At 40.0% G+C, this 18,075-nt stretch overlaps 2 protein-coding genes across 16 annotated transcripts in view; one reads left to right on the top strand and one right to left on the bottom strand.

Moving 5' to 3' along the window:
• The first annotated feature begins 545 nt into the window (after positions 1–545).
• LOC127359119 (zinc finger protein 883) lies at positions 546–4,654 on the top strand. Its single transcript, XM_051392843.1, has 8 exons — positions 546–672; positions 877–1,079; positions 1,748–1,858; positions 2,067–2,162; positions 2,268–2,378; positions 2,913–3,033; positions 3,212–3,430; positions 3,524–4,654. The coding sequence occupies exons 1-8, from the start codon at positions 654–656 to the stop codon at positions 4,540–4,542; spliced, it is 1,899 nt and encodes a 632-aa protein (XP_051248803.1). The 5' UTR covers positions 546–653; the 3' UTR covers positions 4,543–4,654.
• A 796-nt stretch (positions 4,655–5,450) lies between these two features.
• The window catches only part of cacna1c (calcium channel, voltage-dependent, L type, alpha 1C subunit), a 185,502-nt gene continuing 172,877 nt past the window's right edge, over positions 5,451–18,075 (bottom strand). For all 15 annotated transcript variants that reach the window (XM_051392190.1, XM_051392192.1, XM_051392191.1 and 12 more), the window contains 3 exons: positions 17,882–17,990; positions 17,598–17,754; positions 5,451–17,021 (listed from right to left, as the gene is read on the bottom strand). In XM_051392190.1, coding sequence (XP_051248150.1) covers positions 16,542–17,021; positions 17,598–17,754; positions 17,882–17,990 — 746 coding nt within the window. In that variant the 3' untranslated portion in view covers positions 5,451–16,541. The remainder of the gene's footprint in view (positions 17,022–17,597; positions 17,755–17,881; positions 17,991–18,075) is intronic.

The following is an 18,075-nucleotide window of genomic DNA, read 5'->3' as shown; positions in this document are numbered from 1 at the left end:
ATACTCAAGTAAAGTAAAACAATTTGTACTTAAGTCCAGTATTTTAGTAAATTGTGCGTTGGGGAATTTCACAGTGGTTAATCTATCACTACTCCGTTTGGCTGATTAACATCCATTACATGCTGCATGAGCATCTTTACCAGTGGCTCAGATTTAATCTATTATTGAACTGCGATTAAAAACCAAATTATAGTAAAGCTATCTTAAAAATCCCCCAAAGCTTCAAAAAGATAGGACTTTGTTGCATGGCCGCTGGATTTAGGTTGCATTATATGAATTTTTTTAGCAGTGCAAATGAATAAATGAAAGGGTAAAAGATCCATGATAGCACAAAAACAAATGTGCGCCATCTACTGGCAATATGTACTATTTCCCAGTATGCACACGCAGCCACCTGTTCGTGACTAATTTGCCTCCTCTCCTCTCTTGTTTATTTTTTGATAGTTTCGTTCATTATTACATCACAACGACACATTTATTTTGAATAGAACAGAACTGGACGTTCCAGCTTTTATTTTGAAGGAATACGCAAACAGCAAGACAGTTTTCATAACATCCGTTTTACCCGGAAGTTGTGAATGTGTTTCCCTGCTCTGTAAAATGTATGCTGAAGGGGTATTTTGTGCATTGTTAAGACGTTTTTAAACCAAAGAATGGCGTGGAAAAGCAAAGGTTTGTGCGATTATGTATCAAGTTGTCTGTTAGTGGTCGCAGTCGGTCATTTTTAGAGTTACTAATGTTTTTAAGCTACCGTTAGCTTGCTAATGCTGAATACAGTTGTGGTCAAATAGGTTGTGAATGATTATCTGAGCCTCTGTAGAGACAATGTACTTTATTCATTCATTCGAGTACGCTTGTCTCAAATGTCCTCTCCAGGCCCCCCTCTTCCCCCGGCCTCCTTACATCTCCTTGTCCCTCCAGTGAGACTTATGTCTGCTTTCATGTGGCAAGTAGTTCAGCAGCACAGAGTGATGCAGTATGACAAACTGGTGGACTTCATCAGTTTGGCGACAGAGATCGTCCCAGAGCTCCTGAGTCCCAGCCAGAGAGCTCAGCTCATCCTGGGCCTGAGTGCAAGGGTGAGGAACTACTTTTTGTCAGCTTTATTAAATATGTGTGTCAGTGATGCCAAGATGGTGCTGTTTGGTATTTGTTTCTCTCAGTGGCTCCACAAGAGACACATTTTACTTGTTTATTTTTTCCTACCTTCACCATCACAGTTTGGCCCTTGTCAAAGTCGCTCACGCTGCCCATTTTTCCTGCTTCTAACACATCAACTTTGAGGACAAAATGTTCACTTGCTGCCTGATATGTCCCAGCCACTGACAGGTGCCATGATAACCAGATAATCAGTGTTATTCACTTCACCTGTCAGGGCTCATAATGATGTACGATGTATTTTACTCTACAAAAACAACATTTCAGGTCCACTCACTAGCTTTTCTACAGCTTTTGATCAAATATGATTATCAACTATCAAGAATGAATTTTTAGCCAACATGGATGAGAAGTCCTTAAAGTGCAGTTGAACATTCACTTTAGTATTTATCATTTCACGATTTTGAAATTAATTACTTGTGAGGAAAGATATTCCTATTTCCTCATTTATTACTTTGTTGTTGGTGTGTATCTTGTTTGTCTTTTAACATACAACAACTATCATACTATTGCCCGGTTTCTCATAATCTTGTCCCTGCTGTGTCGTGCTCTTTTGAGTTACCTGTCTCCCACCTTTGCCCCACTGCAGCTGGTTCTGGAACTGTGTCGTGGTGATGGCGTCGCCAACCTGCAGACCATCCAGAGCCACCTGGATAAAATCCACGCCTGCAGTGCTGAACTGAGCACCACTGACCAAATGGTTGGATTTTAAAGAATATTCAGAGCTGCTCCATAAACAAACCATGGATAGCACATACATTTAGAAATCCAGGAAGTTCTCATAGTCCTCAAAAATCCCACAAAAAATGATCTGTTATGCCATTACTGTTTTTGAATACAAACCGAAGGTAAACACAGTAGTGGAAACCTCTAACCCAACAACTTTATTGTTGTTTACTTCGTGACAGGCCAGTGTTGATATACTGAAGACCTCTTACACCAACTTTGCCAGCCTGGTTCAGAACCTTTTGAATGTTCCTTTTGAAAAGGAGATCTTCTTCCAAGTGAGTCTATCTGTGAGAAATACATATCTCTTAAATATCTTTATCAACCATTTACAGCAGCAATGTGTTGATAATTTAAATCCAAAGCTCTGACTGTTTCTGTAGGAGGTTTTTCCTGCAAACTACGGCTCTAACTATGACCAAAGACTGCAGCAGCTGGTGTCTGAGTTCCTGTCCAGGCTGGAGCAGCTGCTGCCCATACCAGATCTGCAACAGGTACTGTCTGACACCAAACCTGTTACATTCAACAAAACATCTCCCACTGTTTTACACATTATTAATCCTGAATAAAAAGCGTGTATCTTTTGATTATAACAGGTATTGTAAATTAAGTAACATTTTTCACTGAGGCCAACTTCTATCCTTTGAAAAAAAAAAAAAAAGTGACCAAGCTGCTCTGCAGTTTTTGTCCTCCAGGGAAGATGCATTTGCGGGATGTTGAAGGCATACTTTAGCTAGTTAGCAAAGGCTGTAGCGAATAACAAAATCCTTCTAATGGGCTAGTAACAATGTATGTAATGAATATGTAACAATGAATTGTGCAGCCACATTGGTTCTTGTTTTTCAGTTTAAAAGGAAAATGAAATGAAATCAGAAGTTCACTGTGTTGTTTCTCAACTAAAATAAAGATTATTTTGACCCACAACATCAAACATTGTCACTGGATTTTCGTCATTTTGTGCTTTTGCTTTGGATGGTATTGTTTCACTTGCCAACCTGCATCTCTGTTGTCTTCTTTGTGTGTCTCAGACAGCAGCATGGCTCACTGAAACAACATCAGTGTCAGAAGAATTTGGACAGCATCAGTCTGAACCCTTTGCTCTGAAGACTCTGCTGTTTCATCACAGACAGTTGGGGACTCTTAGCTCTGGTAAGTTTAACAGAAAAGACACAAGGAACAAAGTTCTGTAAGTAGTTTCCATTGGTGTAAAAGATCAAGGTGTGAAAAGGCTCTGTTTTCTTGTTTCTTCCCTGCTGTCTTGCTCATTTTGTGACAATCCTGTCTTGTTTTCTCTCTTTGACAACAAATAAAAAAAAAAAAAAAAAAGCCCCTTCCTCTACTACAGCTCATTCCATCAACGAGGAAGATATCCTTTTGTCCACCCTGGCCCTCCCTGTCCAAACAGTTGAGAAGTTCACTGAGGCTTACAGTGAGGACGATGATTATGACAATGAGGAAGAGACCCTCGCATTGGAAGATTTAGAAGAAGATTCAAGTCAAAGCTCAGACATTGCTGCAGAGGAGTGGTTGCCAAAGAGGGAATCAGGTTAGACAAAATCAGCTGCAGTAGCAGACCAGGATTGGTCGAGAATCGGTCAATTTTATTTTACTAACTTGCTGTTTCTCAATCTGTTTCCAGGTCGTCTGTCTCGTTTATTCATCTGTCCCCAGTGTTCATTCGCTCACCGCATAAAGAGGAAGGTCCAAGAGCACATCCAGAGTGAGCACCACGTAACAGCTCCCATTCAGAAAAAACTAGCTGTGAAAAAAGCCAGCCAACAGAAGACTAAAGACTTGAACGCCAAAAAGAAGAAAGTAGGAGGCAACTCGGAGAAAAAGAGGACACGCAAACAAAAAGATGGTGTTGAAAAAAAGCGGGAACTTAAGCAGAAGGACAATTTGGAAAACAAGGAACGACGCACACGCAAAGAGCCCACGGGGGAAGATAAAAGGTTTCTGAGCACACGAGTTGTGGACAAAAACTTCACGGAAGAAGAAACCAGATGTCCTAAGTGTGAAAAGGTTTTTGAACATCCAAATCAACTGAAGACTCACATTAAGCTCCACGGCTATGCGTACCACTGCAGCCAATGTGAAAAGGGATTCACCAGCTCGTCAGGTTATTACCAGCACCAGAGACTCCACAAGAGAGGACGGATATTCATCTGCAGCCAGTGCAACAAGGGATTCCTGTGCAACTATTCGCTCAAGCAGCACGAACGCCTGCATGAAGGCCCCACCAACCTGTGCATGATCTGCGGGAAAGGCTTCAGCAAAGCAGGCATCGCAAGGCACATGCAGATGCACAGAGGGGAGAAGAATTACTTGTGCACCATGTGCGGGAAGTCATTTTTGTCCTCCGGGGAGCTGCTGCTGCATACTCGTTCTCACACGGGCGAGATGCCGTACACCTGCACCCACTGCGGGAAGGGCTTCTCCAGCAAGAGTCACCTAAATGTGCACACACGCTCGCACACAGGGGAGCGACCGTACCTGTGCTCAGAGTGCCCGAAGCGTTTCCTCACGCTGAACTGTCTGAAGAGACACGCGCTCAGCCACAATGGAGTGAAACCGTTTAAGTGTCCAAACTGTGACCGAGAGTTCTCCCAGCAAGGGAATCTCAAAAGACATTTGGCAACTCACAAACCTGATACGTAATGTAAAGCTTTCAGTGCTGTTGTTTCACCTTGTCATGTCTTTTTAAAAACCTGTGTAAAACCGAAATTGCCTTTATCTGTACCAAAGGCAAATTAAAAGTCATTATCCTTAAGGACGGCAGTTATTTAATGTGTACTCACCAGCAACAACTGGAAAGTAAAGTATTTGAAGTTCCTGTTATGTGCTTTATTATATATGGTTACCAAACTAGTGCATTCTAGCAGCTGTACAAAATCACCAATACTGACTGATTATTTTTGCCAGAGAATCATAAGTCATTTTAAACTGAGCAAAATGACTGTAAGTAACCTCACACACAGCTGAAAAGCTGTGACACCTCAAAGATTACCTCAAAGAGCTATCTATAAGAGGGTTTTTATGTCCTGAAATGTAATGTGTTAGTAGTACAGTTAAATACACTTAACCTGCCAAATTACCCCAATGATCCTGTGAACAGTAATTGTGCAATATCGGAATATCATACTTTATGTCTATAATTTATATGTATGAGGTGAGCATAAACTGGTAACACATCATTTACATTGTGCTATTTGAGTATAAATACAAACAATTGTCTGTTACAACTCCACTGTTACCTGTGGCACCTTTTGTTTGACTAATTCATTGATCCACAGTTAGTGAACCTTTGGATTCCTCGAATATTTGAGAGTTTATGTCCAAATGAGGTATATTTGAATATATATTCATTATATATTAATGTTATTAACCATTAAACAAGGTATTATGGACAGTCTCAGGAGAACATACAAATTAAATCAGCCTTACAGAAACATATATAAAAACATACACAATATGATTATGATGTTTATAATGAGAGGATGATTATGATTATGATGAGAGGATAAAGACCTGAAATGCAATTGTTAAAGGGAATTGAAAAACACAGCTGTAGGAAATGCAATTTATTTGCAATTTTTTAATAACATCATTCCTCAGATAAAAATGCAATGTTACAGGAATATACATCAGATATTAATTTAAAACTTGCTTTCAAGGGACCATACAGTCTAAATATACTTTTTCCTTTTTTTATTTACTGGTAGCGTGCGTTATAAGCAAGACAGACTCTGTCACCAATGACAGACTGACAAGTTACAGATACAAACTGTACATTACTTATTTACAAATCAACTTTTTGTTTGGTTTTTCGTTTCACTTTTTATTGAAAATAGGAGTAGAAAAAGTGATTGAATTAATATTCTGATTCATTTGATTTGTATTCTTTCCCTTTCTAAAATCTAAAATGAAATGAATGAAAAAAAAATCAAGAACTCTCCTTTAGAAAAAAGAAAGAGAAGCAGAAGAAGAAGAAAAAAGGGTGTGTCCACTGTGAGACCATGCAGTCGTCACCGGGGAGACGAATGGTAACTGAGGAAACCAAATGATGTTGGGCCAGTGTCACTTAGCAACCTCAGAACCAATGAAATCCCTCGCATGGATGTTAAAAGAACTCAGATACAAAATGGCCACCTGCCTCCAAAGCTACCGCAAGTACAATAACACACTCTAGTTCATTTTTTTGACCATAAATAGTGCTGTTATTAAATACTACATTTAACAGTAGCGTCACTACTAATATTACAACAAATTGGTCTCTGTGTGAACACCTCTCTCCGTACAAAATAAACTCGAGGATTAACAACAGATTTCTCTCCGACAAACAAAAACAAACAAACAGCTCAATCCTGTCATAGGCCCTTTAACACTTTGCATGAGTAGTGAACTAAGACTATGAACAAGATCATAAGACACTACTGACCAGTGGAGAACAGAGCTGCACAGCCCTGCTGGCATTTACCCAGTAAATAAGGAACAGAAAAGCTTTTCGTTGAACACTACTGTATATGGAGCCGTGGATCCCCTGCCATTGATATCGTCAGGCTGGCAAAAGGCCTGGGTAAAAAGATTTTTGTTAACGCCTGCATGCTGTTAAAGAGGCGTTTCCACACCAGCAAGAAATAGCTCACAGAAGAAAACACTGATAATGTACACGACACTGCCGATGCTCTCAGATGGGCCAAGTCATTCATTAAAGCTGCTTTTACACACACAGGCATACAAGACCTGTTTGTTTCTAACTCTTTTGTGGTTAAATGTGTCTTTCTTAGCGAGACGAAACCACTTGGAATCAAGGTTTGGAGCGATCCTATGTGTCTGCGCAGAGGTCAAATCAGATCTTTTATGTCTGTGGTGATCAAAACTGAGGCAGATGGCTGAAACTTCCAATACTTTCTTCCATTAAGGGCTTCTAAAAAAAGGAATATATCCAAACATAAACCAGTAACCGAAATCCAACTTTCAAACACTAAATGTGGCTTTTTCAGATATGTATGAGCATCACTGCGTCCTACATTCAAGGGATGAAATCATTATCATTCATGGTGCAACATTAAGTAGCTCTTATCAGTGAAATAAGAGAGAGAAGTAGCAGGTGCAGAACCATTTATGGTTTCACTGCACCGTAAAGCTGCTGCCACACCTCTAGAGCTGAGAGTTGTTAGCTGAAGTAATATCCTGAAGAAAGTCACTGTTAGAAACACTAGCTGGTACAGAAAACTCCTCTCCTCAATCAATAGGCTGTGGGTGCAGCGTTCTCCAAAAAAAGTGAAACACAAAGAGCAATCTCTGTGTCAGATACTCCAACATGTGCAAACAGGGATCACCTTTATGATCTATTATTAATTTAAGTGTACAAATAACAGTAAGAGAAGGAATGAGTGATAAACACAAGGCTTTCGAGGTCCTTACAATACTAACAGTCATCCTAAATGTTCACATATGGGTGCTGCTGTAGGTGCTGCTACACAATGGGTAAGTTATATCTTAACTATCCTATGTTATCTCTACATCTATCGGACAAGCAAATATTATTTATTTGGCTAATGGTTAGGGCTCTCCAGCCCCGGGAAAAAGGAAGAGGGTTGTAAATAATTCATATTTTTTGTTCCTCACCACATGCGTCTGTGAGTGTTTGAGTGTCACTATGAGCCAGTGCAGCAGAGGGTTAAGATTTTTTCAATACTGATTATGATTTCAAAACTTTCTGACACCAGAATAAGTTTTCCTCCAAAATGAATTATTACAAATTTATTAAAATTTTGCAAGCAGTAAATTGAATGTGTGCACACAAAAAGTCCTTATTAACATAACCTCCCAGCCTGGTGCCTAATTTCTTGACAGTTAATCAAGATTATAATTAGTCCTTCAGATGTCTAAATACGTACCGATATAATGTGTAATTCCATTGCATGTATTTTGTTTCTCCCTATAATCCTACTTTTGCACTGGCAACAAAGAGACAAAGACTAATTTTCACACAAAGGAAACTTATCGATAATGATTTGTAAAAGCAAACATTCAGCTGATGGTAAAGCCATTAAAACATTTGTCCTGTCAGTCCGGTATATAGAAAATGCCAGTATGTTGAGTTTAACAGTGGGCATTTTCCTTCAATTTGATTTCTTTCATTCAATATTTTATAATTCAGATATTGTTTTCTATATATATATATATATATATATCTAAAATAGAAGACACTTGCACTAACTTGTATTTTATAATATATTCCTTCTTTCACTTTCTGTTCCATTTCCTAAAGCGTTCATCAGCATTGGTGTCAAAATAACATTTGTACAACAGACAAACAAAGAGACAATCCTCTCTTGTTTCTCTAGAGAAGGGAATTCATATTTTAATTGGATTTAATTTGATAAATTAGACTCCTACAACAGGCTATGCTGATTTTTACCTGGGAAAAAAAGGAAAATAAAAATCTATATTCAAAATAGTCCTCTTAAAATAGTTTTGTCTGGATCAAACAATGATCAACAAACACTTCTGTTTACTAGAAAATATATCTGAAGGTAGATCCACATGAGGAAATCTGAATGACCAAGACGGGAGAAATAACACGACTCCTGCTTTCCAGCCTCGCTCTCTCTGATACGTAACACACGTCTGTGTATAGTTTAGGATTAACACACAACTCTAATTCTTTTTTAAATGGTATATGTGTGTAAAATACTATTTTTGTTAAAACATGTTGGATGACATCTTTTCTTAAAACTGAGCAGCTTTAACTATATTCACATATATAGCAGCTCTTCCACGTAAACAAAGTGTTTTCTCTTCCAGCCTAAATCCAACAAGTCATTTTACTCTGCTGCATAAACACACAAAATTATTAAGTTGGTCAGCTGCTGAACTTCCCTGTCTGCGTTCAGATGTAGTCCAAGTCTCCTAATTTTCTTCCTTGGAAGAAAACAAATTGAAGCTACATGATTGTAATGGCTTAAAGCATAGAGAGATCTAGTCCTTAATTGGCGGATTTTTTTTGGTTAGATGTCTTTAATAGCTTAAAAAAAGCATTTGAGTTTACAGTGTATATATGTGTGTGTGTGTGTGTGTGTCGCTGATGTAGGACTAGTGAAAGAGAGAAGGATCTCTCGGTGCTACAGCAGGAAAAATGTCCAGACTTTGACCTGCACTGACAGGTTGCTGGTTGGTTAATGTCTTTCAGAACACTTCACGCAAAACAAACAAACACATAAGCAAATGCATTTTAGCTTAAAGTAGGTGTCAAATTGTTTGGCAGCATTAATTTCTATACTTTAGTGTCCTCAAAAGCTGAACAAAGAGCCTCCACAGCCACAGCACTGGTAATGGATTTACTTACCTGTATTTAAGAAGATTCAAATTGTGAAGTAGCCTTTCTGTTGTGTGTGTTCTGCAGCTAATCATATTTAAATAGAGTCATATTTGTAAGGACTGAAACGCCACATCGTCTGGGAATCATCCAAGCCCATTGTGTATATGCCATCAGCTTGAACATACAATATTTCTTCTTCAGTAAATATAACTACATTATTCCCTGCTGGTTCCTTTTGGTCAAAAATACAGTCAATAAAGTGGGACTTTGTTCAATAAATTCATACTGACAGTCAGTAGGCCTATATAACACATTTTCATAACCAGTATTTCAATAACTACATTCCCAAATAAGTGTCCTGCCCTTTCCTTACTCTAACATTCTGGTGATTAAATATTATATATTCATATATATCTTTGCTATAGTATGGTATACGGTATATAAAAATATACAATCATTGGCTAGTGGTGAGACAAAAGATATTATCATTCACATAGGACCAATACTTTATATCCCTAGAGAGAGAAACCCATGCACATCACATAAAACATTACTTGGATATATAATTCACCATGTCAGAACTTAAGACTACCCTGAAATTCAAACATGATGAAATAAAACCAAAAAATACTCTTCATCCAATATTCTTACTCAGACCAAACCCTCAATGCTTCCCATTGTCATCATCCATCAACACTAGATTGTCATCCGGCTTTTATTCTCTCTATCCTTGCTTTCGCTTGAAGAAATCACTTGAATTTGAAGTGCACCCTTTACGGCAGAGGGGTGTGGTTGTACTCTAGCTAGCTGAAGGTGGACATCCAGCAGGCACAGCTGCAGTCTACAACTATCTACAGCGTACAGACCTGGCTCAGGGTGGACAATGTGATTTGCAGCTGTTGAAAAGGACTGTTCCAATTCCATACTACACACTACCTGTATACTAAATCCCATGTGTATGTGTTTGCAGTTGGTATAAGAAATCAGCATATTTAATACTTTAAACATTTTATACTAACAGGAAATTATGCAATACACGGCTGTCTAATGTCTTCAAAATAATAGAAGAGAGTATTTTATTTGTAAACTTTCTGGAACTGTCGTACTGCCATCTGTAATTAGTTTTTTAAAGGGACACACATACACAATGCCCGTTAACTTGTTATAAACCTGTAAAAAGAGATGTATAATGTCTTCTGTGACTCTGGAGGATCAATTTCTACTCTTCTTTTATTATGATTCCCCCAATTTTATTCAATGCCAACACTAAAAACTGCTAGGACAGACCCCTTTCATTTCTACATTTCCTTTGTGAATTATTGTGGTATAGAATTGGGAAACAGCTTCAGGTTAACCTGTGGATTTAAAGTTTTGTCTTCATGTATTGTTCACTTTGTGCTTGAATATAGCAAGTAAGCAATAACATGTGTATGCTGCCTGTGTTCTAATATTATCCACCAATATTTTTTTTTGTAAAAGAAACTAATTATGGGTAATGATTTTGTCCATTTCATAAAGATTATTCCCACCTGTCCATCTTCCACATGTCAGACGAGTAAAAAGATAGAAGCTGAAGACAGAGACTCTGGAAAAACGTAGGTAAATAAGTAGCGACGCCTGTCTAAGCTGGGGAGTAAAAATACTTCAGTTTGCTTTTTCTCTCAATTCCTCAACAATCATATAAACACGAGCTCTGTCCATCTCAAGCATAAGAATCAGAAGAGCCCATAAGACACAAGATATGCAAAATCACCTTCCAAATACCCCTCCACTGCTGTCCACAGTCAGATGTTTATCTAAAGAAGAAATACTGACTTTAATCATATGTACACTAAATAGAAATAGCTACTCTGTCATAATGTGATATGATACTTAACCTGATAGAAACAAAACGACTGCAAAACCTGGCACGCTCAATGTCAACATGTGAACCTCATGCAATACTGATGGTACACCCATGTAGCTCAATCCATTTAAAAACTAACTGGAATCAAACGAGAGAAAAAGGATACAATCAAAAACATATTGAGTCAGGGAGGTGAAGTGAGTTGTTTTTGCTGCTGAATCATCAAAATAAATGTTCAGCTGTTCATTCCAGGTCTCTGTTGATGTCATGGATGTCAAACCACAAGCAAAAACACCAATTTCACGTCACTGTATCAACACACATTTTTGACTGCAGATGCAGATCCAACACCCTGGCACGAGAAAGATAAATAAATACATCTTTACTATACTGCACTGCAATGTACCTGATTTCAAGTATGTTAGGTTTCTCTGGCATGGAAACCACTGAGTTTACTTAAAAATGTAACAAACGGAAGAAAAAAAAAAAACATTGTCATGATCTTGATTTTTTTTTCACTTTCACAAGTATATTTACTTCGGGAACCTTGTATACAGTCATAGTTATTGCATTGTTTTTGCATATCTTGTGGGATGCAGGATTACACCCACTCATACCATATACTGCAACACAACACCTCATAGTTCATGCTAACCTATACAGAACATAAAACTGGAATGCTGCTCCACTCCACACGGGGGCACCACAGGCCTCTGAATCTCTCTCACCTACATTTGAACCCAAAGAGCCTTTAAACAGACACAACGAAGCCTGGTCTGGCACGTATGATATGCAGGGTTACTCTATAGAAGAATTTGTTTCTATAGTATGTAAATGAAGATTTATTAGGAACACAAAAGTAAAAGGATTTGAAGTGAATGTAGTTTCTATGTGCATGTATGGATGATATATGATCTTTTATCCTCAAAGCTGGAGGTGATGCTGAACATGTATGAATGTATTTAGGATTATTCATCTTAAGGCTATGGTTGTAAATGATAAAACTAAATATACAGGCTTGTGGAAACATTCCCATCCTAATTTCAACCTGGTGAGGTCTGACAACGGTTCTGTATTGGATAATTCATTGATTCGTTAAAGTGACATGGTCATTACATGGTGTCTTATCAAAACTGTCTTGAGAGAGAGACATTCATAGCTGTTGCAATATTGGCTGATAAAATTGTTGTTAGAAAGCAGACACGCTTGCTCCTCTGTAGCAGCTTGGATACAAAATCTACTACTTTACACTTCAGGTGCCTGCTGGTTACATTTATTATTGATGATTTAGACCTAATAAGCCATTGGTTTATCAGGTAAATTAGCATAAATAACCAGGAGGAGAACTCATTTTAATTCAGGGTTAAATTAACTTTGCCAGGGCTGATCTAACCCAAATGTGGAAACAAAAAGCCAAGCACAAAGTGAGACTGTGTGAACTTTAAAGTTCAAACACTGAACCCAGATGCTTCCTTGCACACACTAATATGCTTGACCATACCTAAATCTGCCTTCCTAACTTTTTAGACTTAAAGTTTGACCAAAAAAAACCAACCCAGCTTATACTGAAACTGAGCCACTATCCGCAAAGTAGCTTATTAGCTTATGATACCAAGTTAATTCGATAAAGAACTATTTTAGTGAGGTGCTTTTAGAAAAACTGAAGGAAAGAAAGAAATGATGGAGAGATATTTCACAAAGCCAAAGGATCCTGGATATGAAAAAACAACAACAACAACAACAACAGATTAAATGTCAGGGAGGGTATTTCCTTTGACAACACAGACTTCTTCAGGGTTCGCAGTATGATCATAACCACAAAACAACAACAGCACTGCCGCTAAAAACACGTTCAACATTCACATTTAGTTTGCATAATAATGTCAGAAGTCTGTTACTGGCACAGGATGCAGTGTATGGCAGTGTGTTCATGCATACCCTTCCCTGCCACAAACCTGCTCTGCTTAACATGTAGGAATGAGAGCTCAGCAGGTAGTCCTTAATGGGAAATTAAAGTGAAAACTAATGGCTATAAGTCGATGTAATAGTGTCTCTGGGTAGGACTTCAGTGTCTTTTCAACATGACATTTTTAGAAATAAATTATAGAATATATATTTTAAATGTATTTCTTGAATTGTCCTAGGCTACTTCAACATATTTGGATTTGTTAGAGCTAATAGAAGAGTTCAAAAGTGCCGTTTTTAATGCTATAACCTTAACATAAAATTATTAGATGGATATGCATGTTAGCACTGGTTTGGTAAGATAAGACTTTCATTACTATCCTAATGTCTAGCTGAGTTTGCGTCCGGATTGTGGTGGTAACAACAATTATCTTCCAAATTTTGAGTGGTTAGTATAACTTGTAACTTAACATTTCAGAAAGCTGAATCATTCAGCTTTAAATACTATGAAGTAGTTTAATGAATGTGACAGTTGGTACCAAGGATGTGATACTGACATTAGGAATGTTTTTTTTTTTTTTGGAGAAGATACAATAGCAAAGAAAGACCTGTGCCCTGTGTAATGTACTGAGGCCTGAGGTCCATACCTGTGCCATAATAGAGAAAGTTCAATAAAAAGTTGTCAGCATGCTACCTAAAATCTGTTACAAAAAAATTAAAAGACAAAAATTACACCAGGGGATCATCCAGGATGCAACTTCCCTCCAAACTGACAGTTTTCTGATCCGTATCCAATAATGTATCACGGTAACCAACCAATTATCACATCTTATCAATTACCAGTAAATTTGTAGTATAATTTTTTCAGTACTTAATTTTTTACCAGTAAATGATATTACAGACAAGGAACTGTTTTATTTCTAACAATGACAATAAATCATAAGGTTTTGTGATATGAGCAGACCTGAAGTCTTGCAGCATCTGTACACCAGCCCTAATAGTTCATTTGGAGTTTAAACTACGATTAAATGGTGAACTCATGTGATTACGGTGTGTTACAGCCGAGCGATCAGAGCGTCATCCACCCCCCCAGTTCATTCACGAGGCGTCACTGTGGCAGTATGAATTTGGTGCTTCTACCATTCAGAGCAACCATCCACCATAAAGAAGAAAAGCAGCAATTGCCAAAAGGCTCATTACCTTCTGGCCAAGCTGCAATGCCGAAACTCATCACCGCTGTAAACGTAACCGTCACTCTGACCTCGCTGGAGACCTTACGCCTAACTACCTCTAAACAGAAAAATTAAAGGAAAATGATGTGATGACTAATTTTTTAAAGATAGAGTGGCTTCTGACTCTGCAGCTTGGCTAAAAAGTAAAAACCGTGCTAAAGAAATCACAAAGCTTTGGAAGCATGCCTGTCCATGGTAACCCTGTGTTAAGGAGGCCCATTATCACACACACACACACACACACACACGCACACACACACCCTTACACGCACGCACACGCACGCACACACACACACACACACACACACACACACACACACACACACACACACACACACACACACACAAACAATACCATACTTGTAATGCTACCTTAATTTACTGTCTAGGCTTAAAATAAGCTTTTTAGGATACATAAGTAACCACTCGAACACAGGCACGCACGCACATACAAACGTACATCCTCACACGCATTTTTTTCTCTTCTGGGAAAAATAAATAAATAAATAGATACAATCTGTAAAAGGTGCATACTGATAGAGAGAAAGACCCCCCTTTTAGATACACACTATCTCACACATTCGTACACACATACATCCTGTACTAAAACGCAGACACACACCCGCACGCACAAATATAGTTATACACTCGCACGCAAACACTACGCCCTGCTTCGATACTTAAAACCTCTTAAAATTCTCCTAAAATAAACCGAGCAAAAATACATTTATAAGACCAGCACCCCGATTGTGCAAACAAATCAAGGATAAATTAAACCAATAACATCATGAATATAAAACAAAATAGTCATGGCTAGCCAGTTTTGCACAATATTGAACTGTTAAATACATAGTGGGCGTGGTCTGTAGAGAGAGTGTGTGGCAGCAAATCCAATAGGATTCCACGCTGAGAGGAAGAGGAGGGTTTTGGAGAAGGAAGTGAGGTTGATTGACGGACAGATCCTCTGTAGATCCATGCCCAGAGTCTGTTTTCATTTCAATCGGTCACTCCCGTTCTCTCCTCCACCCTCCATCTCTGTTGCCCTGTTCGACACACTCACCTCCCGAGGGCTGAAAAAGCAAAAACCCAGCGATGGAGGGAGACGGATGGTGGAATAACCAAAGAGGAGGGAGGAAGGAGAGAGGGAGGAGTGAGGAACGGCGAGGTATGAGGCAGAAAAGGGGGGCTCGCTGTCTCTGCTTAGCCACCAAATGCTCCTCCCATTTCCTGTTTGGGGCAGGAAGTGGGTGTGGCCAAAAGAGGAAAAGCGGCAGAGGAGGCGAAGCCAGATCAAGGTGACGAGGCGAGTTTGTCTCTCGCTGGCATCTTATTAACCAGCGGATAAAAGAGCTGGCTAGCTTCCTGTGGGCCAGAGAGTGTCTCTCTCTGCCCGTGGCCCCCTACAGCAGGCCTGTTGTGGCTGTTGGTCCATCCCTCAAATCCTTCCCCCCCTTTGGCTGGGGGTGGCGGTTCACCTTAATCCGACCCCCAGGCTGGCAGGGCTGTGCTCCAAGGTTCCTTAGCTTTGGAAGAGGAAGAGAAATGAGATTTCAAACAGGGTTTTCCTTGCCCCCGTTTACTCAATACAGCGCTTCATCATCAGTGAACCAAGAAGGAGGAGTTGACCTTTGACCTCAAGTGGGTGTGGTCAGATTTGAATCCTTAACTGACCCCCTCCACAAGCTGGTCTGCTGTCCCCTACCTGGCTTCATGGCGGCCAGACAAACAACAATAACACAACACCAAAGTAGGCAGAGGAAATGAAAACAATAAACACACTATGTCGACTGCAGGAAATCCATAAAAGGACTTCCTGCTTCTGTTGTTTCCTTTCTACAGTTCCTCCATTCCTACTTTCCCCTCACTTTTTTTTGCTTGTCTCTACTTTTCAGCTCTTCACACTTTGAGGACATGATAAAACTGTGAGGCACTTTAGAGACACACTCAGACACGTGTGGAGAACACACGCACTCACGTACACGTACAAATAGAGAAAATCATAGATCACACGCACACACACAAGCATACACTCAGATAGTATAGAGTATAGTGTGGTATACTTTACTACAAATATTCACACACATACAAACTCATATAAACAAACATAGTCATAACCAGGTGTTTAAGGTTGCGTCACTGGCCGCCAGTGTCCAGAGCGGTTATGTCTGGCAGAGAGGCAGACAGTGTGTGTGTGTGTGTGTGTGTGTGTGTGTGTGTGTGTCTGTGTGTGTGTGAGGGGCGGGGACAGACAGAGCCAGCTGCGGCGCTGTTACCCAGCACTGACAAGCGTCAGTCTCTGATGATGTCAGAGGGGCCAGTCGGCCGATCGAACCCGTCAAGCCGACTCCTACAAACTCGTCACACACTCCATATCCTCGTCCTCCAACAGCCCGCTGTTCCTCTGCCGTGCTCCTCCAATCACAACCGAACTTCTGTGGTGCTCCTCCTCCTTCCCTTCCGCCTCTTCCTCCTCCTCTTCTCGTCCCCTCCCCCCTGCTAGCAGCTCCTGCCGCTCCTCCACTGAGGACGGCCCATGGACGGAGCCTCTGCTTCCTCCGGCCTCTTCCCCGCCCTCGCTGACCACTTGGTCCCTGTGCGTTGCTGCTGCTGCTGTGGGGAAGGGGAGGAGGGTGCCGTTGGGGCTGTGCTGGGAGGTGGAAGAGGTGCTAGATGTGGCTTTCGTGGCCGCGTTGCCGTTGAGAATGTTGTTGGCGGCGTGCTCCATCTCCTCGATGGTCATGTCACAGGCATCAGCCAACTCGGCTTTGGTCACCTCAATGAACGAGGGGTCCTGGGCGAAATGACCCAAACCCTCTGATATTAGCACCTTGAGTGGAAATTGAGAAAAAGAGGAATGGACAGACAGGAAGGGAGAAAGATAGAGTGAAATGGAGACAGAGAAAAGTAAACTTTAATGTAGAAAGAAAAAAGATGCATTCATTATCGATGTAATCTCCTAATAAGTGTCTTGAATAATCAGTTGATCTGTGAAGCCAAAGGTGATGTCATCAAATTGGTTGTTTTAAAATTAAAAATAAAGCAGCATCTACTTGCGACCCAATATAAAAGGTGTCAGAAGTCTATAAATCTCTAAACCTCTTTTAAAGGATTTTTCTCAATCAAATCAAATACATCTCTGAGGCCCAAAGAGGTAAAACTATCCAATATTTCACAATGTTGGAGATAAGAATTCACATTTGTGTAGTAGAACATATTGTGAACTCCTCAAATTTCTCCTGTGACCCTCTGGAACAAACTCAACCCATACATAATGTCAGTGATTTCCAACCTGGGGGCCTTGAGACAAAGAAAAACAGCAAATCCTCACAATTGAGGATTGTTTTAGTGCACACTAAGTAACAAGTAGTGTTTAACCATTTCCAACCTGTAGACACACACTCACCGCCTCCACCAGACTGCCTGCGCTGCCGTGAGACAGTGAGCTGGAGTCTTTTCCCAGTAGCGAGGGCACTGTGAGCGACACCGGCCGTGGTGGTCTTTGATTGGACACGCTGGGGCTAGGACTGGGCACCCGGCTATTCCCATTACTGTCGCTGTACCTGGGAGCAATACATTTGTTTATCATCATCATTACCATTCCTACAATAGCTTAAGTATCATCATAACTGCTATGTGAACAATTGTATTGTGACTTGTAGCTGTTATTTTCGAGGTACTTAGTCTTACCAGGGCCCACAGTTGACAGAGGGCAAGCTGGTATTGAGCTTTTCATGGGAGTTGGAGCCCTCTAGCCTCAGAGAGGGCACTCGCTGGTAGGAGGCATCACTGCCATGGGCTGGGAAAATAAAGACAGGAGAAGCAACAATTAGGAAAACAAACCTAAATCAGCAAGTACAATGACAAAGCTGCAACATGACAAG

Source organism: Dicentrarchus labrax, unplaced genomic scaffold, assembly GCF_905237075.1.
Source record: "Dicentrarchus labrax unplaced genomic scaffold, dlabrax2021, whole genome shotgun sequence".
Classification (NCBI taxonomy): domain Eukaryota; kingdom Metazoa; phylum Chordata; class Actinopteri; family Moronidae; genus Dicentrarchus; species Dicentrarchus labrax.
Note: the sequence above shows the minus strand (reverse complement) of the source record. Positions and strands in the feature narration are given on the sequence as shown.

Bases quoted from the DNA above. Each gene is read 5' to 3' on its own strand.
- LOC127359119 (XM_051392843.1), top strand. The intron at 1,080-1,747 runs GTGAGGAACTAC...GCCCCACTGCAG, and splicing joins TCCTGGGCCTGAGTGCAAGG to CTGGTTCTGGAACTGTGTCG. The intron at 1,859-2,066 runs GTTGGATTTTAA...ACTTCGTGACAG, and splicing joins TGAGCACCACTGACCAAATG to GCCAGTGTTGATATACTGAA.